Genomic DNA, 26,784 nt, shown 5'->3' with positions numbered 1-26,784 from the left:
TGCCGTCCCGGATTGCTGCCGATGTGGGGGCGCAGCTTCCGCTGACATGCGGCTCCGTTCTGGCTGCCCTGCAGGACTTTCGTCTGCAATTGTGTGTTGGCTTGCAAACGCTGAGTGAGCAGTTCGACTCCATACTGTCGGCTGCGGGTCGTGAGCGCCCCGTTTGTTCTCAACAAGACGTGGGTCTGCCAGTGCTTCTGTCCTCTTGCGGGGACGCAACGACTGGGTATAACCGTGCTACACTGGTGTCTGCATCTGGCTTTCCCGGCACCCAGGATCAATCGATCTCCTGCTCAATTGTGGACACTTTGTTTCCCCGTTCATTGCTGCCTGCTTTGTTGTTGCCTGCCTCACCGCGCCCGCAAGAGTATCCAGCTGAGCGACACCTGACGTCCTCGAGGAACCGTTCACGGTGGCCTACGGCTTCTTTTATGTGGAACTCCTGTACTTTACAGGCCAGGTCTGGATTTTATATGGTGCACAAGGGGACCTCAATAGATGATCGGCGGCCATTTTGTGACTCTACTTCTCCATCTTCTCCCAAGCGGCCATATTGTCTTTGTCTGCACGGGCTGCGGGGCCTTCATGTGGGGGCTAGTCTAATCTTACGCCCGCGATCGGGCCAGGGCTAGATTGATTTCTATCACCATGGTTTCACGGATGGGCTGGACTGGGACTGGAACTGTCTGTATATGTTGTGCGCACTCGTCGCGATTTGTCTGCCTTCATTATATTGTTGTGACACGTTATCTTCACACGACCGCCTTTGGGTGTAGTGGGTTCTCAGTGTGTGGAGACGTAGTTGGCCGGTGGTTTCGGGCGCTCCGAGGTTACGTGGGCTCCTCCCCGCTTTCTTCTTTGTTTTCTTATTTTCTTTCCTTTATTCCTACTTTCTCTCTTGTCTATATTTCGGGTTCATTGGGCGACAGGCACTATGCTGGGGGGGTGCAGGCCGTAGCCTCCGCATTGGTGTAGAGTGGGGGGGTAATTTACTGTTTCTTTTTAGTTCTATGGGCCTTTTTCTTCTATGTCTCTGCGCTATCCTTGTTTCCGATTCGGGGTCCGGGTGTGGGGTGGATTGAGTGGGGGCGGCTTTGGAGGGGTGCGTATTTACTCATGTGACTATCCTGTTATATAACTGCATCGCCTCACTGTCTGAGATTTTCTATGGCCGTTTTTAATGATGCTGCTGCTCTCCCGTGTGATGAAGCCATCTTGCGGACTCGAATCTCCTTGGTTCTATCCTCTACTGACTTTTTCCTCGATAAAATTATTTTGAAAACCTTAAAATTAACCTTCACTTCTCCTTCCCCTGGTGTCAAGGATCTCTCCAGTGTATAACTCCTGAATCGTTGCTAATCTTGACCATTGATGCACAGGGGATGTAATGTTTGTCTCAGTGCTTAACCGTTTTGTGGCCGGCCTGATGGTTGTAGGCCCGTATTTGTTCTTTTAATATGCACAAATAAAGGTTTTAAAAAAAAAAAAAAAAAAAAAAGAAACCTGAATCATGAAGGACAAATTAAAAAATGCAGTCGTATTAATAAATAAAATGACATAAAATTACAACACAGTTAATACAAAAACAAAGTGCCAACCAGGCACCAAGAGATGTGAAGAATACAAAAGCAGTATCAATAAAACTGGGGTCTAATATCTGTTACAACTCAATTTTAGTTCTAACCTTCATGGCTTGCAAGATGAATTGCGCATAAACAATATAGAATTGAGCGCGGTGGAAGTTGTTGCAGATACAAAAAAGCAGGTTTATACTGTTTAAAATTAATAATTTTTAAAAGCTAGATTAAATACCATTTCCTCAGATTGCATAAAATGGGCAAATGAATATCATGTGTAAAGTGCTTTTTTCGGAGACTGCATCACAAGGACATGGCGGAAGATTATCCTTCATAAAGCTTTTCAGGGGGAATGACATTAGCAAATGAGCAGTAATTAAATGAAACCTGGTTAAAATAAATCTACGTTGGGTATTTGTAACCCATGTAAGATACGGTTGCATGACACCCTTAATTAGCAGAAAAGAATGTCCTACAACATGTACAATTTTCTAATCGTTTGCTGCCCTAACACTTAGACAGTAATTTATAAGTAGTGTTCTAAAATCCTGTTTACTAATACCTTGCATTGTAGCTGGTTCATCAAAAAAAACTGGCATGATCCATCTTATAACACATACACCTAAAATAGGATAACCAGGGTATTTGCTCAGCTGCGTCCAGCTTTGAACAATCCTGCACAATTTTCTTATTAAGGGCAGCTGTGGTCCTCCACCAGCTTGAATGCCATAGTACAAGAGGCGAAGGTTTAATGCGATCATCTATAAAAGCCATGGTCAGTTTTTGATGGCAGATTGCATTATAACAACTCAATGTGATTGCTAACATTCTCTTAATATCAAACATTTTCTATTGTCTGTAGCGTATTAACATTTGCATAACCCAAATGCTTGCCCCATTCAGGCTACTGAAACACACTCTGGCAAATAAATCTTTTCATCTCTTTGAGGGGTTTCATAACAAGCCTATTATCAAAGTTAAACACTGCCATGATAGACTTTTCAAAATAAAGTCTCCATGACTCCAGTTAGTCCGACAATCAAACTTAACACGTAGATATGAAAAGGTGTTGTAGTAGGTATATTACCATTCCTTAAAAAATGCGTACAAGATCTTTTTTGGACTGATTATAGTATAGGTTTCATTGCGATTAACACGGAGGCCAAAAGTGTCCATAAAGGGAGCACAACTGTCCCAAAGGTGTTGTAATCTAAACTCAGGACAGGCCATTAAGACTGCTACATCTGTGTAGAGCAACGTTGAAAGTGGGCATGGGCTAATTTGAGGTAGATCGTTGGACTTCTCCACCAAGTACCTTTCAATGTTATTTATGTGGAGCCAGAATTTATGCTTGTCTCACATCTCAGCAAATCTTAAAACTGCTCAGAGCACTCTTCATCTCTTCCATAACGAGAGTAGGCCGAGGCATCTGAAAAAAGCTCTCTCAAAAAGTTAACCATTGACACATGGACTCCCGTATCTTCCATGATCGCCCATAACTTAGAGTGACTGACAATATTGGAAGCCCTTTTTGACCTGGGTGCCAGATATATGGACCTTGTTTTGCCTGAGAGCAATTGCTAATTAAGAGGTGTAAAGTAAGGCGTTGTTCAGTGGAACCAATGTCCTTTCGAAACCCATACTGAACATCACATATAATCTTGTACTTGTCTGCCCAGTCTTCCAAACGTAACAATAAAATTCTAACTACTATTTTTAAAGTGGAGCCAAGTAATGAAATGGGCCTAAACCAGCTAGTGTATTGTCTATCGCCCTCTTTTTTTAATGGGAACCATCCCTGATTGTTTCCATGTCTGAAGCGTACCTATGCTCATAACAGCATATAATACATTAGTAATTAGCTGGGCCATATAATCTGGCTTATCGATAAATATTTCTCGTGAGACAAATGTTTTTAATGGTAGAGGTGACTTCCTCCAGACCACACTCTGCAAGTCCAGAGATGGTGTTGTCCACTGCTAACCTTGCACTGAGTAAAGCAACCACTACAGTATCGGTTGTCGAATGATAAATGCAGATTTTTTTTTTTCACACTTATTGGGTGGAATTAATGTTTCAATACTCGGTGCTGAAGTATCCTTAAAGAGAGAAGAATTAATAGCTTTCCAAAAGGAAGTACAGTCCTTGTTTTTGCTCGCTTTGCATAGCGCTACTAACGCCGCTTCTTTAATGGCTCTTTTCCTTTTTGCCAAGGTGTTATGAAGGATCCTTCAACTTTTCACAAACTCCACATTTCTAGAGATAGTGTTTAGTGCCATTTTTATAGCTCGATGGGCCCTTGAGAAGGCAGAATCAAACCAACCAAGTGGTTTAACATTGCCTTTAGAGGGCCGTTGAATCAGAGCATTGTATATATTTTATTTTTTTCAGAACCCCATAAGAATGTATAATACTCTCCACCAGCACTGTCATCTAAACATTCATCCAGGTTAACCTTTTTTTCATTAATAACCATGGAAAGAAATTTCTCTGAATTGATCAAATGCCATTTAACGGTTCAGTTTCCCCACCTCTAAACCGTGGCAAGACCTAGCAGCTTTTATTTCCCGTCCCAATAACTAGAAGTTCAGTCGATAATGGATTATGGTCTTCTCGTGGGCATAGTGTCACCTTAAAATTAGAAATCCAGTGTTTGAATCTTCCGTGAACCAAATAAAGTTGATGGTCGTACCTGAACCACGGCCCACAAAAGTAGCCAGGTGGGGGCGTGACGATGTAGTAGTGAACTCAAAGTTATATTGCATAATTAAATTATTTATTGCCTCCCGGTATGCATTTTGGGAGAAGTGAGTAAGGTCTTCCCCTACTGGGTTTTTTAAAACCGCAAGCCTCTTTAGCTGGGAGCTTAAATCTGGGCAAATTAAAATCCCCTAGCCAAAGCACCTGAAGATCCCCCACATAAGGGCCAATCAACCAGTTAGTCGTTTTCAAGGTGCACAATAACAGTAACATTTGTGCCATCAAATATGTTATTATAGTTACTCATCGGCGTTCTTCGGTCCTGTTTCCTTCACACCTGCTAAAACTTACCTGATTATTCTGACAGTTGCGGCGGTGATCTTGGAGGACCCCGGTTGCGGCGGTAAGGTTCATCGATCCCCATTGGCGGCGGTGTCTCTCTTCCTGATCCTAGCAGCGGCGGTTTCTCTCTTCCTGATCCTGGCAGCGGCGGTGTCTCTCTTCCTGATCCTAGCAGCGGCGGTTTCTCTCTTCCTGATCCTGGCAGCGGCGGTGTCTCTCTTCCTGATCCTAGCAGCGGCGGTGATTATCTCCCGTTACCGGCTGCAGCGGTGTTCCTACTAGCAGGCTCATCAATAACACCACCTTCAGACACACCCGGCTGCGGTGGTGAGTTTCTGTGTTCCTATGTCGATCCTGGGTTCCGGCGGAGCTCGGGGCAACCTTTACTAATTTCTATAAGAACCAAAAAAAAAGAAAGAGAGAGCGAAAAAAAACGATTATTTCCTGCCACTTGCTGTTATTTACTAAGAGCCCTGCACTGCGAGTGCAAGGGCCGTATTCAGCCCTAGCATAGAGTGAGCCCCGGTAAGCAGCGGAGGCAGTCCGGCAAGGTCCAGGTGCAGCCTGCTGCCTAACAGGTTGAGCCCCACTCGCTTGTGCTCCAGTGGCATTAGCTTCCACTCTGCTTTACCAGGGGGTGAAATCTTGGAGTATCCATCAAGGATCCGTGGAGTCCTGGCTGGGAGGCCATTGCAGGAGTAAAGACTTGCAAAAGCACAGGGGGTCATGGAGCCATCAGCACTTGTTTGTTCCTCTGATATAAGCCCTTCAGTGTTATCCTGGTGCTACTTGTGCTACCCCTGCATCATCTTTGAAGCTAGTCAGGCCGCATACGGGGCCAAGTACAACTTTCATTCCAAGAACAATTACAAACAAGCATTGTCATAGCCAATAGGTCTCGCCTTTGGGACCTTATAAGTGTTTAGCCATGCAACAGTTGCATAACTAAACACTTATAAGGTCCCAAAAGCGAGACCTATTGGCTATGCCAATGCTTGTTTTAACTGCTGCAATCTGTTGAAGCCTAACGGAGAACATCAAAGTGGCGGTGCGGCCGCAAAAGTGATCGCGATCAAACATCAAAGCGGCCGCCAAAGTGAAAGTAATCGCGGTAAAGCGCGACGCGCGCACCCGCACACATGCACTGTAGCTCTAGGCTGGCAAGGTAGCACTTTTTGGAGCCCTCACAAAATGTCTCGCCAGACCAGCGCATGCGCTGGGTCAGGCGAGACCTAAAAAGGCGAAAAGCTGCAAGGAAAGCTAAAACCCACTCCCAAAAGGATAACTCACAGGCCAATGAAACAGCCCTTGAGGATTTGCCATCTATATGTTGTCCTACTTCAAATCGCATTGAGTGTGGTGGGTCAAACTCAAAATCAACAATCTGTCAGGGGGAGGGGGGTGGGCACTCTTCACAGCTAAGTATAAAGGACTTTTTCAAACAGAAAGGTGATGCTCAAAGTGAAGGTATCTGTGATTTTGAACTGCCCCCGTCATCATCTTTTCTGAATAATATGTGTTCATCTACAGACCAGGCAGTTTGCGAGGACGCTATACCCCTCGGGATGAGCGGAGAGATAATGGAAAACAGTCGGCAGATTTCACGCCTTCGAACTTAAATGCACCTGTGGCAATAAATTCCTATAATTAAGTAGCAGTTAAAGTTCAAGTTCATAATGTTCCTACCATCAAGCAGGTGAACGTGACGTCTATGCAAATGTCAACGTTGCCTGGACTGAACTGTGCACACCAGGTGGAAGAGACTCTTTGGGACATATCCAAGTGTAATGAGCCCCCAAACGATCAATCAATCAATCAATCATAGCATTTGTAAAGCGCTCTACATACCCGTGAGGGTCTCAAGGCGCAAGGGGGTTGCTGCTACTGTTCGAAGAGCCAGGTCTTGAGGAGTCTCCTGAAGGTTAGAAGGTCTTCGGTCTGGCGTAGGCGGATGGGGAGGGTGTTCCACGTCTTGGCGGCGAGGTGGGAGAATGATCTGCCACCGGCGGTCACTCTTCGGATGCGGGGGATGGTGGCGAGGGCATGGTCTGCGGAGCGGAGCTGGCAGGCGGGGGTGTAGAGGCTGAGTCGTCTGTTGAGGTACGCTGGTCCGGTGTCGTGGAGTGCCTTGTGTGCGTGGGTGAGGAGCTTGAAGGTTATCCTCTTGTTGATGGGGAGCCAGTGCAGGTCTTTCAGGTGGGATGTGATGTGGCTGCGGCAGGGGATGTCCAGGATCAGGCGAGCGGAGGCGTTCTGGATGCGTTGGAGTCGTTTCAGGAGTTTGGCCGGGGCACCTGCGTAAAGTGCGTTGCCGTAGTCCAGTCTGCTGCTGACGAGGGCCTGGGGGACCGTCCTTCTAGTTTCGGTGGGGATCCACTTGAAGATCCTGCGAAACATGCGGAGGGTGTTGAAGCAGGAGGATGAGACGGTGTTGACCTGCTTTGTCATGGAGAGTGTGGAGTCGAGGATGACCCCTAGGTTTCATGCATGGTTGGTGGGTTTAGGGGGTGCTCCTAGTGCCGTTGGCAACCAGGAGTCATTCCAGGCCGAGGGGGTGGAGCCAAGGATGAGGACCTCCGTCTTGTCTGAGTTCAGCTTCAGTCGGCTGTTCCTCATCCAGTCGGCGACGGCCTTCATTCCTTTGTGGAGGTTGGTTTTGGTGGTGTGGGGGTCCTTGGTGAGCGAGAGGATCAGCTGGGTGTCGTCGGCGTAGGCGATGATGTTTAGGTCGTGCTATCGGGCGACGTGGGCGAGTCGTGCCATGTAGACGTAAAACAGCGTTGGGCTGAGAGATGAGCCTTGGGGTACGCCGCAGATGATCTCGATGGTTTTGGAGCGGAAGGGGGGGAGGAGCCGGACGCTCTGGGTTCTCCCGGAGAGGAAGGAGGTGGTCCAGTCCAGGGCCTTCTCTTGGATTCCAGCGTCGTGGAGGCGTGCTCTTAGTGTGCGGTGGCAAACTGTGTCGAAAGCGGTTGACCGGTCCAGGAGGATCAGGGCAGCGATTTCTCCGTTGTCGAGCATGATCCTTATGTCGTCGGTGGTGGCGATGAGGGCGGTTTCTGTGCTGCGGTTGCTGCGGAACCCTGACTAGGATGGGTCCAGGATGTTGTTCTCTTCGAGGAAGCTGGTCAGTTGTTTGTTGATGCCCTTTTCAATGACCTTCGCCGGTAACAGGAGCAGGGAGATGGGTCGGAAGTTCTTGAGGTCCTTGGGGTCCGCTTTGGGTTTCTTTAGTAAGGCGTTGATCTCTGCATGCTTCCAGCTCTCCGGGAAGGTCGCTGTCTCGAAGGAGATGTTGATGGTTTTCCGAAGGTGGGGTGCGATGGTCCTACTGGCTTTGTTGAAAATGTGGTGTGGGTAGGGGTCTTCCGGGGATCCGGAGTGGACGGTGTTCATGATCTTGATGGTGTCATCATCGTTGGTGTTGGTCAAGGAGAGCAGGCGGTTGGTGCGGGTGGTGGTCGTGGGAGTGGGGGTTTCGGCTGTTGCCGGGGTGGTGACGGCGTCGAAGCTGTCGTGGATGTCTGCGATCTTGCGATGGAAGAAGGTGGTGAGCGAGTCGCACAGGTCTTGTGACGGTGGGATGCCGTTGGTGTTGGAGCTGGGGTTGGAGAGTTGCTTCACGATGCTGAAGAGCTCTTTGCTGTTGTGTGCGTTGTTGTCGAGGCGGTCTCTGAAGGTGGTCCTTTTGGTGGATCTGATGAGTTGGTGGTGTCGGCGTTCCTGTGGGCTGTGTAGCTTTCCGGTGTTCTTTCGCGGGTCCAGTTTTTTTCTAGTTTTCGGCAGGTTCGCTTGGAGGCCTGGAGGTCTTCGGTGAACCAGCTGGCTCTCTTGCTGGTGTGGGTGGTGGGTGATTTCTTGAGCGGGGCGCGGGTGTTGGCGCAGTCGTTGATCCATTGTTTGAGGATGCGGGCTGCGGCATTGGGGTTGGTTAGGTCTGCGGGTGGGCTCTGGGCGAGGGCGGCGGTTAGCTGGTCCTCGGTGATCTTGCCCCAGCTGCAGCGAGGCATCTGCTGCGTGCGGTGGTGTGTGGTGGGTTTCCGGAAAGTGAAGTGGATGCAGCCGTGGTCGGTCCAGTGAAGTTCGGTGGTGCGGTCGAAGAAGACGTGGGTGCTCGCTAAGAAGATGGGGTCAAGCGTGTGGCCAGCGGAGTGTGTGGGTGCTGTGACGAGTTGTCTGAGTCCGAGGTTGTCGATCAGGGTGGAGGAGTTGGGGTCGTTGTTGTTCTCGAGGTGGAAGTTCAGGTCCCCGAGGAAGATGTAGTCCGTGGAGGCGAGGGCGTGTGTGCTGACACGGTCTGTGATGGAGTAGCTGAACTGCGGTCAGGGTCCGGGGGGTCTGTAGATGAGGGTGCCTCTGAGGGTGGTGTTGGGGTCGGTGTGGATCTGGAAGTGCAGGTGTTCGGCGGTGCTGAGGGTGTCGTCGACGTGTGTTGAGATTTTGAGAGTGTTTCTGTGGATGATGGCAATTCCTCCTCCTATTTGTTGGTGCGGTCCTTGCGGGTGATCTTGTAGCCTTCCGGGATGGCTATGGCGATGTCAGGTGCTGAGGAGGGGGTCAGCCAGGTCTCCGTCAGGAAGGCGACGTCTGGGGCGTTGGTGTCGAGTAGGTCCCAGAGTTCGACGGCGTGTTTGCGGGCGGAGCGGGTGTTGAGCAGGATACATCTGAGGAAGTTGGTTTCCATGTTGGGCGGGTTGGTGGGCCGGATGCTGGTGAAGCTGCAGTTCCGGCAGGAGAAGTGTCCTTGGGTGCGTTTTGGGGCGGCCTGGCAGCAGGTGCAAGATCGTCTGGCGTTGAGGGCGGAGTGCTGTGGTCGTAGCGTAGGCCGGCGTTGTGGTGTTTGCAGGGGCCAGGGTTCCAGGCACTGGGCGCGGTCCAGGCGGGCTTGCCTTAGGCGCGGCCTCGCAGCGTCCGGCATATATGGGGAGGTGGGAGGGAGGAGCAGCTGGGAGGCGGGAGGCGGGAGCAGCGAATGGGCAGTGGGCAGACAGGGGGGTGGGGCCGCAGGGTGCACAGCGGCAGGGGAAACGAGTGGCACAGAAAGCAAAAATGGGGCACAAAAGAGGGGGAAAAAAGTGGCACAGAAGGCAAAAATGGGGCGCAAAAGAGGGGGAAAGCAGTGGCACAGAAGGCAAAAATGGGGCACAAAAGAGGGGGAAAACAGTGGCACAGAGGCAAAAAACGGGGCACAAAAGAGGGATGAAACAGAGGCAAAAATCGGGACACAAAAGAGGGGGAAAACAGTGGCACAGAGGCAAAAAACGGGGCACAAAAGAGGGGGAAACAGTGGCACAGGAGCAAAAAACGGGGCACAAAAGAGGGAGAAAACAGTGGCACAGAGGCAGAAAACGGGGCACAAAAGAGGGGGAAACAGTGGCACAGAAGCAAAAGAGGGGGAAACAGTGGCAGCTGGGGCATATATGGGGAGGAGGGAGGAGCAGGCGGGAGCAGCGAATGGGCAGTGGGCAGACAGCGGGGCGGGGCTGCAGGGTGCACAGCGGCGTGGGAAACGAGTGGCACAGAAAGCAAAAATGGGGCACAAAAGAGGGGGAAAACAGTGGCACAAAAGGCAAAAATGGGGCACAAAAGAGGAGGAAAAAAGTGGCACAGAAGGCAAAAAATGGGGTACAAAAGAGGGGGAAAAACAAGGCTAAGAAACTAGTTGCTTCAGTCGTCACATTAGCTAAACCTAAGGATTGTTATCCCATTTTTAGGTCTTGCCTAGTAAGGACTTCCAACTCGGACCACACGCAATTGACCAAAGCCAGGTGCATGTCCCGCCTTCTCTCTCCCCTGGCCATGGGAGCTCGGGAGCGAGCAGCTACGCTACCTGTTTACAGTTATCGCGCCAGCGTCTCGCGGTCACGTTAATTGGAAACAGATGGCGATCGTGCTGGCCCTGGTGCACTTTTGCTCCAAACGCGGCACTTTAACTTTTTGCCGCCGACCTGGCACGCGCGGCCACGCTTGTTTCTTCGTCCTGCTTAAAACAGTCCCTCTGTTTGTGTAAGAGCTTCTATCACAGACTGTCTCTGAACCCCCGGGGGAACAGGCCACGGGCAAAAGAGAGCTTGTCTCTGATGCATGTGACAGGCAGCTGCCCGAGACGCCTGATTCGGGACGTCGTGTGCGTGGAACATTCAGTGCTGATCAGATCACAGCCATAGATCAGATCATAGGGTGGCAGGACCCCTCTCCGAGCCTGGCCCATCTCTGGCACGGCCTGCCAATGCCCCCGAAGTCTCCAGAAGGCGATCGCCGTTCTGGATGCAAGCAAGATACTTGCAAATACATTTGTAAACATCACAATAACTCAGTAAACACCACTTGTACACGACAAAGGAATAAAGTCCAAAGTTATCACCAGCCTGGTCTAGAGGTCTGTGGAGGGGGAGGTAGGTGGCAGCCTACAGACAAAGGCTTCAGGTGAAATCGCCCTGACACAGGGTGCTCTAAAATGCTGACTGAAGGCCAAATGTTGGCGCGAGCTGTTCTGGCGTTCTGAAGAGGGGGCATGTTTAGGAGGAATGAGGAAGAGTTGAAAGCAGTGTGGGGTATAATGCATGACATGTGAAAACTTTACTTCTTTGCTTTCACCACCTCTGGTGACCCGGAATCACTCCTCTCACAAAGAGTAACCCGGCCTTCGAAGACCTCTTCTGAGGTAAAGGCGCTTGCTTTTCTTACCCATAAAGCACGTTGGTGGGGTCGGGCTGGCCATCCACTGGGGTAAGATTCTGCAGTGTCGCATATTCTTCATTATTCGGGGGGGCCATGCGTGGGAAAGGGTTTGCACCCCTGAATTCAGCCAGGTCTCTTTCAAAGAAAGCAGTCATCCCGTTGGTCAACTGTTAGGTGCAGAGAAACAGAGTATCTGTGCTGAATGGATTTTTGGCACCAAAGGAAAATTATTTTTTCCATGTAGGTGCTCATTTTCTATGTTTATTTCGTAAAGTCTGTTTTGGACTCTATGTAACTAAACAAACTGATTAAAAAATATATATATTACACAATGATGCACTTGTATTACAACAACACCATTGTTAAAGTTTTAAAAATGTACAAGCATTAACATTTCCAAGCCTCCATAAACCCTTAGTTTTACAAAGGCTGGCCTCATTTATAAAATTACCTGTGCGCTTTCTTATGGATATCTTAAATTCATGAAACTGTATAATTTCCTATTTAAAAAATCCCACTTAATTATGCGGGTTAAACTCTGGAATAATAGCTCCCTTTCCGCAAATAGTTTAGTGCAAGAAAATGATTTGTTAATATACCTTTAGCTCATGGTCAGTGAATGCAGCTGCGGCCCTGTGTCCAGTTACTGATTGTGTTTCATGAAGTTGTTTGTGCAACATCGGTCACACGCTCTTGCCACAATTTTTTACATTTGATATTTGTCATTTCCTCCGGTCTTTGATACTGAAAGTTGTTTTCTGAAGCCAGCACACCAGTGACGACAGCTAGTGAATAAACTGTGTCCACGTGACAAAAATGGGACGCGGGTTCGAAACGCATACGCTACCTGCATGTAAACACACTCACCACCACACACATGCCTACAAATATCCCTGCAAACGAACACACGACTTCCAAACCAGCGCACACATGAGCAACAACACATAAACTACTGCACACACACACATGTCAGTTACTACCCGCATGCACATATTACCAACCACGAATAATCACAATAAACAACCGGGGGCACTCTCTCTCACACACACACGCATACAAGCACGCGCGAACACGCATACACTCACCCCGCTGCAGGACCAACACACACTCATCATATTCACAAACACCAACATACACAAACAGACACCACTCACCACTACATGCCACACACACTCAGCACACACACAAAGACACACACGTACAGGGGCAGACTGCTGCAGAAGCACGCACTCATCATCCACACAGGGACAGACACCACTGCAGACCACACACACGCATCATACACACACATACACGCACATCCAGGGGAAAACACTGCTGCAGGCCGCATGCAATCATCACACACACAGAGCCACACACCCTCAGGGGCAGACTCCGCTGCGGGTCGTACGCACTCATCATACCCACACACACAGGGGCAGACACCACTGCAGACCACACACACCCATCATACACACACATACACGCACATCCAGGGGCAAACACTGCTGCAGGCCGCATGCAATCATCACACACACAGAGCCACACACCCTCAGGGGCAGACTCCGCTGCAGGTCGTACGCACTCATCATACCCACACACAGGGGCAGACACCATTGCAGGCCACACAAACTCATCACACACACAGGAGCCGACACCAGTGCAGGCCTTGCGCCCTCATCACACATAAACACAGAGGCCTGCACTCCTCACTCCAAGCCGCTCTGGACATTGCAGACAGGCAGAGAGAGCTGTTTTGGTGTGCCTGTCCTTAGTTTACTTTAATAACTAACATGCAGAGCATTGTCAATTTACATACTTCCATTCCCCAAAAATGCTCTTATGTATGTACTATGCTAACATTTAGGTGCTACATCAACCAAATGGTGTTAGGTACGCACATCGGCAATTTAACATTACACATCAGTTGGAGCATACAAAAAAAATAGAAACAAAAAATTAAACATCCGTGGCTCGGGTGTGGAAATATTTATACCTTTACGCACATAGAATTTCATTTTAAACACATTGCCAAACCCTTTCTTTTGCTCAGCTCACTCCTCCTCGGTCTCCCCTACTCACCCCTAACCCCCAAAAAAAAACAAATATCAAGCAACTTGTACTGAGAATAGGCCAAATCCTGCAGAGATCATAGAGCTCACTGTCTTCCAGAGTTTAACTTCACCGGAAATAGTTCAAAATATCACTTTAGATAAAGAGTGTTATCCAGGCCCATCAAACTCCCTATGTTGCAGACAGGATAATAGTACTAAAAATCGGAATAAAAAACTAGTAATGCATCCCTTGTATGAATCTCAGGGGTCCCATGACAGTCGTAACCGGAGCCTAATATTGAAAATAACCTCAACCGTTCCTGAATTATCATTTATTAAAACCACAGACTTGGTATCAGTGCAGTTTAAACAAATACACTGAAATACTTTTCGAGAATCTACTATCACAACCTGGTCCTCAAATGATATTGTGATCAAAATATTAGAACCAAGTCCGTATTTTATGGAATGTGGCATTAAGGTTGAGAATTCCTGTCTACATTATCCCCCTATTCTGGAGGTATTGGCGCTTAAGGTGAAAAAGGAAATAATAATGGCCGATAGTAGGAAGCCAAATCCAGTACTTAGGGGTGCTTCAGGTCCATCAGCCAACCACTCTTGCAGTTCTGGCCTGTTGATCGCCAATTCACAAACAGGGGGTTGATGTTGTGAGTGGCTACCTAAAAATAATGTATGAATGGAGGATTTGTCCTGGCTTCCAGCTACTCTGGCGAAGGCGCCCCTTGAATTTCCTTAGCAACAGATGAAGGGCCTCCAGATTACGTGGCACCAGACAGTGTTGGGCCACTAAGGCGTAGGGCCCCACCCATTGGACACAAGAGAGAGGACCCCGCAACAATCCAGGGAGATCCTACAAAGCCCGCTATGGGTCCCACAGGATTATTGCTGAACTACTGTCCTGAAATGTTGCAGGCATTGAGACCAAACTTTCTGACCCGGAGTGGGGATCATTTATTGATTCCCACCATATTGTCCTATTGCAAGAAACCTGGGCGACAGAATCTGTGCATCGCCCAGGTTTTGTTGCCTTTAGTGAAAAGGCAGTCCTATTGTTGGCAGGGCCCCCCTCATGTTGGCTTTTAATATGGCTAAGACTGTACTTGTTTCCAACGGCCAAAATGCTCCCAACTAAATCTAAAGATTTACTTGCCCTGCAAATTACTATTAAAACCCAGTCAGGATCCAGACATATAACTCTAGTGAATGTTTACTTTAGGTCTGTACCTTCAAACTTGCAATCCTCGATCGGAAGCAGGCTAGATGATTTTCTGGTAGAGATCACCGAAAAAACTCAAAAAATTGTGGCAGGTGATACTAACACCTCCATTCTTATGTCTGAGAGGCTAGACCCCAGGAAACATCACATACTCATAATTATAAGAAAACTACTAAACTATCAAAAGTGGGCACTCAAATCATCGATCTTATTATTGACCATGGACTAAGATTAGTAAATGGGAACAGCAGGTCTGACTGCCCCCCTTGGTTCACATTTAGTGTAGTTCATAGCAAATCCAGGATTGACGACATATTACTCGATAATGACCTCTGGCCTGACTTGTATGATCTGCAAGTTATTTACAGACCAGATAGCGATCACCAGACACTTAGTGAATCCTTTTATATGACTGGATTCAAAGATTTACAACTGAAGGCAGTTGTCCTCACCGTACCAATTACAACATCAAATAATTTGAGAAACATAAAGTGGGCAGAAATGGAGGGAGATGAAAAAGTGATGCCACTCATTTATAACCTCTTTGTCACTAAAATGTCCCAAATTGACTTAACCAACATCCATAATATTAATTTTATCACCTTACACTGTGAACTCATGGACATCTTGAGACCATATTTCATGAGGTAACTGAAAAGAGGAGCACTTAAAAGGAAAACGCCCACTTGGTATAATAAGACCTGCTGCCTAGGAAAGCTCCAACTCCTGTGTGCTATTAAAAAGGGCCTTTGACCTGAAATTATAATGACCAGGCATGAATATAAAAATGTCTTAGCCAAAACTAAAAGGGAATGGGATGAGGCCCAATGGTTAACGCTAGCTGAGGCCCTAGAGAAGGGAGACCAAAAAAACGTTTGGAAATTAGTAGCTGGGAATTCTATTAATAACACTCACGTAGAACCTGCTTTCATGCCCCACGCCCCTAGTGGAGGTTAGCAGTGCTCAATCATCTAGTGAGATTACCCCATCTAGCACCCCAGCCTCGTAAGTGAACCTTATATTTACTCTTCTTGAAACATACAAAGCAATAACATTAACGGAAAGGGCACAGCCCCTAGAATGGACGGCATTCCGGGAGACCTTTATCTTTCTGAACCAGATATTTGGGCCCCCTATCTGAATGCCCTATCAAACAGCATAATAAGTAGTAACAGGATTCCCCCGCCGTGGCAAGGTGCGGTTATCATACCGATCCACAAGAAAGGCGAGAGATCTATCGCATCAAATTACAGGCCGATAAGCCTACTTGACAACTCCCCAAAAATCTTTTGCAGTCAAGTTTTATTTAAATGGTTGGATGCAGCAAAATAATATGCTAAAAGACTCCCAAGCAGGATTTAGATAAAAAATTAGCACTCTGGACCAGGTCCTCCGCTCCAAGGTGATATCTTGGAAATGCATCACGTTGTTGCGTGACTACCTATATGTCGCTTTTATTAATCTAAGAGTGGCTTTCGACCTGGTCCACAGAAACACAATGTGGGAGGTACTGGAAGGTTATGGCATTCCCTCAGACCTCCTAAGGATACTTGGGCTCCTCCATAAAAATACATATGCAAGGGTGAGATGGAACACAACAGGGGATATGACTGAGAAGATAGAGATCAGGAAATGGGTCAGACAGGGATGTGTCCTAGCCCCAACATTGTTTAGCTTATTTATTAATGGGGCTGTCATGAGGTTGAAGTAATGCAAACATGATGCCCCTAGAGTAGCGGGCATACCAACCCCAATATTAATGTTTGCAGACGATACCCTGTTGATCTCCCGCACACCTATTGGCCTTCAATCTCAACTGAATGCTTTTGTCACCTTCTCTGGAGAAAGAGGGCTAGAATTGAACTCCACCAAATCTGAAGTCATGATGATTAACCCCCATAAGAGGTGTAGAGGTACTGTGACTGTAGAGGGCCTCCCCCTTTAGGTAGTCCATCATTTTGACTATCTTGGGGTTAGGGTAAGTAACACTCAAGCATGGGCCCCACAGCTGGAAAAATGTACACCCACCCTACACCAGAAAGCTCTCGCCATGGCTAGACGTTATAAGGCTGCATCCGGAGGACCCGTTGCACCAGTCATGGCTATATACATAGCAACGGCTGGCACGTCAGCCCTGTATGGAGCCGAAATTTTGGGGTATGCCGATGCAGATGGGCTACCCAAAACAGAAAACAGGTTTTTAAAAACACTTTTTAAACTTCCCCAAAGCTTCCCCGAAACGCCATTACATCTAGATCTGGCCCTCAATCCCATCCAATAGCCGTCCTAAAACCCTTGCTATATTGGGTTAGATTATGGTCCACACAAGAATTGGTATCTTACAGAGAGTGTATGAAAGAACTTGTGGCCCTTGATAGCAAAGTAAGAACACCATGGCTCAAACACATAAAAGAATTATCACATAGAATTGGCATGAGTGATTTATGGACAGCACCTGATTCTACAGTAAAAGGTGATAGCAAGAGTCAAACAGTGCTATTGGGAGGCAGTCATAGCTCAAACGTGGGAAGCGTACGAAACAAATACCCTTACAGGCAAGTTTCTTAATTACAAAAGTGCACCGCGGTTTGAACCTTATATGAATAGGATGTACCCAAACCAATCAAAATGTTTGTATGTTCGATACAGGTGTGGAGTCCTGCCCCTAAGATCTCACACTTTCAAATGGTCAAATGAATCCCTTTAGACTAATTCTTGCCAAAACTGCCCAAACATAGTGGAAACGAAATCCCATTTTTTGTTATTCTGTCCCTACTAGAGGATAGCCCGTAAAAATAGTTGTTGGCAGCATGTAGTAGTATGGGTGTTAGGCAGTACTGGGAAGCGGAGAGACTTTTTAAGAACATTACAAGAGAACTTTTAGCTCTTTCGGTCTCCCGATATTTGCAGATTGCTTGGGCCTTAAGGAGAAAGGTCATTCTTAATTCCAAAGTATGATAGAGCTCGACAAATATTAGCACTGGCAATGCACTATGCACATTCCTCTTATTGTAATTATATGAATTTCCCAGACTGGTGATAACTGCATTTGCTCAATTTTATATTTGGTTGCCTTGCCAACTGGTCAATGTATACCTTCATGTGTAGTTCTTCTACTTTTATTGCCAATATATGGATTTGTATTCTGTTTTACAACTGGGTAATTGTACAATGATGTTTTTATGATTTTCTAACTTTTAATGTAACTAATAGTATTTTAGATGTATCAATATGATGTGTTTTATGGGCTGTGCCCGAAATAAACTATATATATTTTAATTATGTTTCCTGCTATTGCTAACAGCCAATAGGATGAATTGATAAAAAGGAAAATTCATAAAAGTATTTAACATCCTACCAGGAACGGTGGTTAAGATGAGGGCAGCTAAGCCTCCCTTCGCTCTACCCTGTGAGGACAGATTGGCATCTGTGCAAATGAGGTAAAACCGTCTGTATAAAAAAAAAAGGCTAATGGGCCAAGTCTCCTGCATACATAAAATGTCATAATCAGTATTATAATTTAACCAATCAGCATGTTTGAGTTTAGATTTAACACCTGCTACGTTTCAGCATAAGACCTTAGGAGATACCGTGGTATAAACAGAGTCAAAGTCGTAGGAAGGAATTATGTCATTAGTCCCTTGCACTGGATTGTTGTGGGTCAGACTATGTGGTAAGCGGCTCTCCTTTTCCTCGGATGGGTGGTATGGTGTAACTGTTGGCCTCTTGTGAAGTAGTAGTGCATAAATTGGCCCTTTTGTCAGCACCTTTAAAGAATACAGCAGCTTCTTTACTAATTCCGTTGACATTATCAAGAATGAAGAGTTCTGATATTTTATTTCTTTACACAGTAGGAATACACAAGATTGCACATACTTTGGGAGTCATGCTGCTCCTTCATTTTTAAAATGTCTTCTTCGGAGGTCATTCGTTGTTTCATTTATTTATTTTATGCAATCACTGGAGAATCCTACTGACTTCCAAAGCTGTCTGCATGAATTAATGCCTACATTGTACTGTGTGGTATATGCTGGAACTCATTTGCTTTGAGGACCAGGTGCAAATTATAAAAAGGAGAAGGGGTGGTAATGGAAGAAAAGACCAAACGTGTGCACTATTAAGAGAGATTTAGCCACAGTGAAGTCTGTAAAATTTTATTTTTTTAACTTTGTTACATTTTAATATGTCTCCTAATATTATTAAGTGAAAAATAGTGTGATGTTGGAACTACAAATGGAAAACACTTAAACCCTACTTTAAAAAGTATTTGGCACAGTCAGATCTTAGGGGGATCCAACAGAAAATGAGGACAAATTAATAACTTCGCATACCCTAAAAAGTGAGGACATCCTTTAAAAGAGAGAATGGGAAGTATGTTTTAAGATAACTATTTTGCTTTAGTCAAGAATACTGTATTTTTTTATTGGGATGTTAAAGCTCATTTGATTGTCATGCCTTGTGGGAAATGACTTCACAAGCTGACAACACAGAGACTTAGAGACTATCCAAATATCGGAGAGAAATTAAAAATGTGGATTACTTCTCTGACATGTTGGCACGTGACTAACGGTGCCCGATCTCTCTTGGCCTTTCAGAGACACTGGTCTATTGAGAATTCATTTGTGCTTCCTTTAGTTTGTACTCTGGCTGGGCAGTTTATTTGAGAGAGAAAGTCAGACCCTCTTGATAAAGTATAAGTGAGTTCAATTTGACTGATTAAGTATTACTTTATAAGTTCAACACTGTTCAAAAAGAGCCAACAAAATACTTTGAAATAAGCAGAGGCAAACTTGGCTTCATCCGGATGCTCCATCCTGCTCTTCAGGATAAACAGTGATATATGCATATGTGAAGCAGTAGAAGTAGATGAAACCAGCTATCCCGCATAAAAGTATGTTAAGTTTAGAGTTTCCTTCGTTTTGCTATTATAATTTTTGGTTTCTTAAATCGACAAGACTGGTTTGGTAGTATGGGGATTTTATTCCATGACATAAGCTTCTTCAAAGTTCATCATTGCAGACAAAAAAACTGTAGCCGACGCTTGTTTAATCCTGTACTTTCTCAAGGATATTGATTTGTAAATTGTTTTAAATACAGTAATTGTGTGTAGTGACAGTCCTACTGGTAGTCATTAGAAAATTCTTGCTGCAGTCAGTGTTTTCAAGTACTTAAGCACAGCTTTTCGTATAGAGTCATGACCTTTGTAGAGCTATATGTCTAAGAACTATAACTACTCAACCAGACTTCTCAATTTCATTTACTGGTATGAAAATCCTGTGTGCCATCGCAAACCCTACGATTTGCAAAATCACAGGGTTTGCAACCACAAAGGTGCTTTGCTTAATGTACAAAAGCTCTTTCACGAATCAGAAAGCAATTTTGCGATCCTTCTAAATCGCATATAGGAGTCATGTGAAAGGGGCATCTCATACCTATTTGCGATTTGGAAAGTAGCGCATTGATGCTTTGTTTCTGCAACTGTGGCCAAAAACTATTGAATAGTTAGCCACCTGTAAGTTGGAGTGGTAACTGGTCCGTAAATGAGGATGGTGTCCCCTATGGACACCTTCCTCTTGTGAATCATATCAGCAGCCTCGGGGACAGCAGGCGGTGGTCATGAGAACATTGCCTGCTCCCCTGATGTTTTTCCAAAAAGAAAACAGCCCATGACCATTAAAGGGGCCCTTTTGCTGCTTAATTTTTTTTTTCTTGTTTTGTAAAGCAAATGCAGGATGGAAGTCCTTGCAGGTCTTCATCCCTGCATTGGCAGCCCTTCACAGAGGGTCGCAAATTGTTACCTGCTTAGTTAATATTCATTTGATAGGTTTTTTTGCGGCCTCTTGTGAACAGCCAATTTGCAATGCAACCTGTTAGTACATATGGTGCATCTCAAATAACATTCTCATTCGCAAACAGTCGTTGTGCAAATTGTACATCCCTGGTTTGTGAATGAGAATGATACTTAGGGCCTTCCAGTAGCTATTGCAACATATTTGTTTTGTTGACATACAAAGACAGGTAAGTTAGAGGACACATACTGATTGGAGGTTTCCTTATTTTTCAGGTGATGGATAACTTGTTAATCCAAGTGACTGGGAGGAAGCGCGTTGTGCTTTATAGTCCGCGTGATGCACCATACTTGTATTTATCAGGTATGCCTTTGACATCATTCACTGCTGTAAGCTGCAGGGCTTAGATTTTCATTGGATCCGGAGTCTTGGCTTCAAGGCAAAAACTTGTTACAATGTATTGCACATAATATTTGTAAAAAACAATTTGCGTTTTTCCTGTAGTCGAAAAATGTGTTTTTCACAACCAAGTCCGAAGGAAGAAATAAGGACTGCCTAAAGAGACCGAATGTCTTTCCTTTCCAGCCCACATTCCACACTAGGTGTCTGACTCATACTCCATAACACCGACACCCCTCTCTGGATCAATGCTACTCTCACAGCTGGATTGCTGGCGGGGTATTTGGTTTTTCACATATACGTATCACACTCATTTATATTCTCAAGTGAAGATTCACCAGGTAAAAGTCTTACTACAAAAATAAAAACACACTACTTCACAAAAAAGACTTTTCATTACATCATGACATTTAATTAACAACAATGTAATTTCTTATCCTATTTCTAATATTGTATACACTCATTGTTATTCAACTACTTCTCTAGTACTTGGTACATTTGTCTGCTTTCTAAAGCTTCCCCAACAAATGTTTATACTGAATACATTCTCTGTTTGATCATTTGAATAAATATACCATTGCCATATACCTACCTCTTTATCTGTGATCTAGTAATAACATAACATAACATGTGTATTTGTAAAGCGCACGTTCACCCTTGGGTATCTTGGCACTGAATAACAGATGTTTATTGTTACCCAACTCAATGGTACTCATTTTATCGACCTCAGATGGATGAAAGGCTGAGTGGACACGCAGGGATTCGAACCTGTGACCATGAGGTCGAACACAGGCCCCTGCAGTGGACGCATTAATCCACTGAGCCACCAGACCCGGCTTAAAGAGACTTAAAAAACTTGCCTCATGTTTGTATTGTTGGTACATGATAACATAAAGAGCACTAAGTCTTCCTTCCCATTCAAAGTTCAGTTACAAATCTAGGTCTCTCTTTCTCTATTAATTCATTAAAGATGTGGTCTGAAACCTTTAACACATTTTATGTTAGCCAGTCACTAAACCTTCTCATCTCAGGAGGAGCCTATTTTCTCAAAGTAAACTTTTAAAAATGATTTTTTTAATGGTGGAATTACTATATTACATAAAGCCTGTTCTGCAGCTTTATCCAGATCTGTATTTGATTTACCATTTTTCCTAGTATGGTAAGTCAGTGTTTCCTGTTCTTTCTTATTTTATTATTATTTCGTATCTAGCTCACATGAGCTTTTAGAACATCTCTATGTACTTGTCTTGTTTTCTCAAGGTTAAGTCTAATATTTCTCGCTTTAAAATACTATTGTTTGTCAGATTAGTGTAATTTTGGGGTCCCTTTGCATAAGAGAAATCAGTCTTTTCAGCTGTATATAAGAGAGACAAATATATTCTTCCACTCAACTTTGGCGCATCCCCCAAAACATTGTATGGTTGTACGGTTTAAAATCGGCGAGGAATAATGGCCATCAACAAGACACTTATTCGTATTCTGTCTATTTCTATTGTATTGCTACAGATAACCTCTGACAACGACACAAAGTACCCTCAAATATCCTTCTCCAAAGCAGTGCTCTAGCCAGTGATTGAAAAAATACCATTTAAATGATTTGGTATTAGGAGGGAAAGAGGTTGGGGAAGTGAGAGAGAGACTGTTACAGAAGGATTAAAAAACGTTCTAAATTTAATTTAGTTATTAACATTCGGAGACCGATAGCAATATTGTCCTTAGGATATGGGCCACCTTCAGAGGGAGATACAATGGAACCATGAGAGACCAAGAGAAGTGAAGTGAGGGGAAAGTACAATAAAGGCTGCGTCAAAAGCCAGTGGTGTTCATATCAAGACAATATGAGCCCATCATCAAAGGATCATTCTTTGCACCCATCTCCTTGTGACAAGCTCCAAACGTGCATGTTAAGTCCGTGTTTCAAACACTATTCATGTCCTGTTTGCTGATGCAGCTTCCTGACATTCAGTGCGACCAGCAGCCTGGAAAGTGGCCATTTCAGACATCTCTAAAACTTCCAGCAGCTTTTCCATGTCTGCAGGATCATAAGTTTCCTTGTTCTTCCCAACCAGATTAAGAAGCATGGTAGCCGGACCAAGTAGAACATGGTGTATGTCTTCTATTTGTCGAGCAGTGTATGGACTATCAGGAATTTCCTGTGCTGTACACGAGACTCCCAAAGGAAGTCAGCTTAGAAACATATTTTATGGTTTTTGTTTAGGGATGGGCCTTCTTTTTTGCGGACATGTTTGTCTATATGCTTTGATGGCGTCTAAGGAAACGGGCAATCACCAGCTTGCTAGCAACATGTTTTGGTAGGCGCCTGCAGCAAATCCTGAGTGCCCTTTAAAATACCAGAGGTAGGATGAAGCCCTGGCCCTACCGATTCAGGTATGAGTGTCAATAAGAGGGACTTCATGCTGCTGTTCTCTTCATTTTGGGGGATATTTGATGTTATCAAAACAGCCTCTATCCACCAAGGCCACATTCTTGTTATGTAGTTTCTACAGTTAATTAGGTATTTCATGATGTTGGTTCAGTTGATCTTCCTCCGTTTCCAGCCCCCTTTCTGTTGCATCCATCATGGCCTGGGGTTAATGTCAGTACTTCCCGTCAACAACTATAATGGAAGTACTATCCATGACTAATTGTCGATTTTGATGAGTTGTCAGGGGGTGGCTGATACACTTTTGACTTGTTTGCAACAGCTTCCCTGAACAGAAGCGGAACAATACCTTTTTTTCGCCATACTTCCATACCAGAAGATTCATGACTGAAGCCAAAAGTTGGAGTAGCTCTAGTGGAGTCCAGCCCCTGTGTCTTATTCTGGCTAGCTGCTGACAATGACAAAAGTAACTTGTGAGGATTGAAGAACACAAGTATGTGAATACTAAATCATATCTACATTTAAACAGGAAAGAGAGGAAAGTATGTCCGCTATAATATCCTCTCTAATATACCACACAAAGAATCAAGCAAACTAATATTGAATCCTAAGCTCACAATTCGATGGGATACTTGGAAGTCCCTTCGCTTATAGCGGCATGCTTCATCATCTGGTCACATTCTGGTCTAATCCTGCTAGTGTGGGCTCTACCTCACAGAGGGAGGACTTGAAATTCTGTTCAGAGAATATGAGATACAAAATGTTCTCAAGAATAGATCCGAGCTTGCTTATTTTGCTGGCTCCTTGAACAAGATTAAAAGATATAAGATGAATTTCTGTGAGATTCAGTGCACTCCACGTCCTGTAACTGTCAAAGGTTCTTTAACCCCTTCGGTGCTCATCACGGCCCCCGGCCGTCATTCGTCCCGTTGGGCATGTGTGGAGGCCAGTCGTGGGCCGTCCAAACCCCGCCCACTCATTAATTCTCCCGCACAGCGGGAGAATTCGTGTAGCGCCGAAGGGGTTAATATATCCCACTGACCTGTGAACTCATGCCTCAATATTTGTTCACTCGATTTTTAGTGTATTTTGTACCTTTAAACAGTGTCATTAAGCAGCCAGCAGTGCAATCTTCCTTTTAGACATAATCAGCAGCCATGCAATTGGAAAACTGATTGCCAGCATGTACTTAACTATAGCAGTACATTGGCAAGAGAGTAGTGTGCCAGTCCACTTACAAAGTAGTCACATGCAAGGACAGGTTAGAGTATGTATCCACTGGCTGCCAGGGTACAAGCAGTGAAATAGGATGGCAGTGTAGTCAGCAAGAAGTTGCAGGGCTAGAAGTACAAGCAGCTGACCAGGGTCTCATCATAAGGAGCTCAGTCTGATATTTCTGTGTCTGTCATCAACCTGCATAGTAGGTGTAAATGAGGGGGTAATAACCACAGGCCTTGTTGGGGTGAACACCTTAAGTCACTAAATTAATCTAAGCTCAATCTCCAGGTAGCTAAGGCACAGAGCACACGCTGGCTTAACGGAGTGGCAATTTGTATAGTATTTATGTAGCACTAAAAAAGTAGTAGTAAAGTTAAAATACAAAACAATAGCTCTAAAACGAATGATAAACATAGAGTAAAATTTTATAAACTAAATGACAAAAATCCAATAAGGGATACCAGGGAATTTTTAAAGTTTTAAGTAAAAATAGTGCCAAGAAGTTCAAAGGTCCAATAATAGTCAATGGTAGCGGTAGAACAAGACGTAGACACAACCCGACACTGACCGGAAATTGAGCACAGGTCGGATACACTAATCAAGTTTGTCCTAGTCGGGGAGGAGCCTAGCGCGCATCCAAGATGGTCGCGTGAGCACAGGGCTCCCCGGACCCTCGCTGCTCCTCGGAATTTATCCTGACAATATCCTGATTTGGTTTATGGAATCTGGGAGATGACGACTGGCTGAGCACGTATCTCTTTTCAGAAATTTAATCGGACCCGGGAATCCTGAGTTATCGTTGTTTGAACTTTTGGGACCCACCCGACGGAGGTGCCCGGGGCGAAGGTGAGCCGTGGGGCCGTGTCGCAGTTGAACAACAACGGCTGCGGCGCGGTGCCAGGGGCCGCTCGGCCACTTTCGGTTTCACTTTCAGACCTCAGGGGGCTGGCCGGCGGAGCGATTGAGGTGGCGGGGTGTTTCCCTGACCTCTGCACAAAGCTTTGTCTCCACCTGCCACTAGAGTGCCTATCGCCTTGGGTCCCCCCGCACCGCCATATTGTGGCCTCGGGTGAGGCGCTGGTTTCCAGGGCCGGTATCCCAACTACTTTTGATCGGCGGTCCCCCTCGGAGTCCGTGGCCGCATGGGGGGCAAGGGGGGCCCCGAGGGGCGTAAGACTAAATCCTCCCTCCGTGGAGGATCGGTCCAGACCAACAACATGGACCGCTACACTCAGGGCAGAGGCTCTCCTGGAACGGCCGGTCCCCCCTCAGACGTCGCCGGTGGTGGCACATCCGTCTCTTCTGAACTTTCCCTACAGGACATCATGGGCGCCATTGATGGCATCAGGGAGACCATCGCCACGCAATACGAGGCCCTGGCCCGCAAGATCGATACGGTGGCGATTGATGTCACCTTAATACGGGCGGACCTCTCCAAAACAAACGAGAGGGTTCAAACTCTCGATGCGCGGACCTCCACCCTGGGTGCGGATGTGTCGGACCTGCAGGCCGCGCTTGGCGACATCAAGGTGGTCAATGAGCAGATGGCCCGGCGGCTGGAGGACTTCGAGGGACGGGCCCGACGCAACAACATCCGTGTCATCGGCGTACCGGAGTCCTCCGACGACCGCCCGGTTGACCTCCTGGTCGAGGAACTCATCCTCCAACAGCTGACCCCTGCGGGCTTGAGTAAATTTTTTGCCGTTGAACGGGCTCATCGAGTTCCGGGTGGGCGGCCACGGCCGGGGGCCCCCCCGAGGCCTATCGTGGCCAAACTGTTTTACTACAGAGACCGGGATGCGATTCTGCAGGCCTCGCGGGTCCATGGCCCGGTTCGACATGAGAACTCATCCATTAACTTTTATCCGGACTTTACTCAACTTGTCCAGAAACAGCGGATGGGATTCCAGGGGGTGAAACGTCGTCTTCGTGAGCTGGGCCTAAAGTACTCTATGCTCTACCCTGCCAAACTCCGAGTGGAACATGAGGATCGGACTGCCTTCTTTGACTCTCCTGTGGCCGTGAGTGACTGGTTGGACTCGCTGCCGGACAGAGGTGGCCGTCCCGGGCCCTCTGCGGGTGCCAACGGTGACGGGTCCCCTTTGGAGTGACTCTTGGTCCTTGATTTTGCCAATTTGCACTGCTCAGCTGGGTTGTACTTCTTTGGTTCAGTGTGTTTTGCTAGTACCTGTATGGGGGGCGGGCGGGGACGGGTCCCTTTCCTCCTCCGGGGTCTTTTTGTAGACTGGGGTTAGTTGGGCGACAGGCACACTGCAATTTGGGGGGGGTTTTTGGCCCGCAGGGGTGCAGGGTGGGGGGAGTTGGGTGTTGGGGGGGAAGGAGGGGTTGTTTTGTAGTGTGGTTTTTGTTTGCAGGGCGAGGTATTGATTTTCTTCCACCTTTGGGACTTGTGCTACTTGCGGGG

General features: G+C 46.1%; 1 protein-coding gene across 4 annotated transcripts in view; it reads left to right on the top strand.

Annotated features, from left to right (window-relative positions):
* Positions 1 to 26,784, top strand: part of TYW5 (tRNA-yW synthesizing protein 5) — a 148,907-nt gene that overhangs the window by 110,119 nt on the left and 12,004 nt on the right. For all 4 annotated transcript variants that reach the window (XM_085648689.1, XM_085648686.1, XM_085648688.1 and 1 more), the window contains one exon: positions 20,635 to 20,722. In XM_085648689.1, coding sequence (XP_085504815.1) covers positions 20,635 to 20,722 — 88 coding nt within the window. The remainder of the gene's footprint in view (positions 1 to 20,634; positions 20,723 to 26,784) is intronic.

The sequence above is a fragment of the Triturus cristatus genome, chromosome 3_2, assembly GCF_964204655.1.
Source record: "Triturus cristatus chromosome 3_2, aTriCri1.1, whole genome shotgun sequence".
Taxonomy (NCBI): Eukaryota; Metazoa; Chordata; class Amphibia; order Caudata; family Salamandridae; genus Triturus; species Triturus cristatus.
This window is presented reverse-complemented; position numbering and strand designations above follow the sequence as displayed.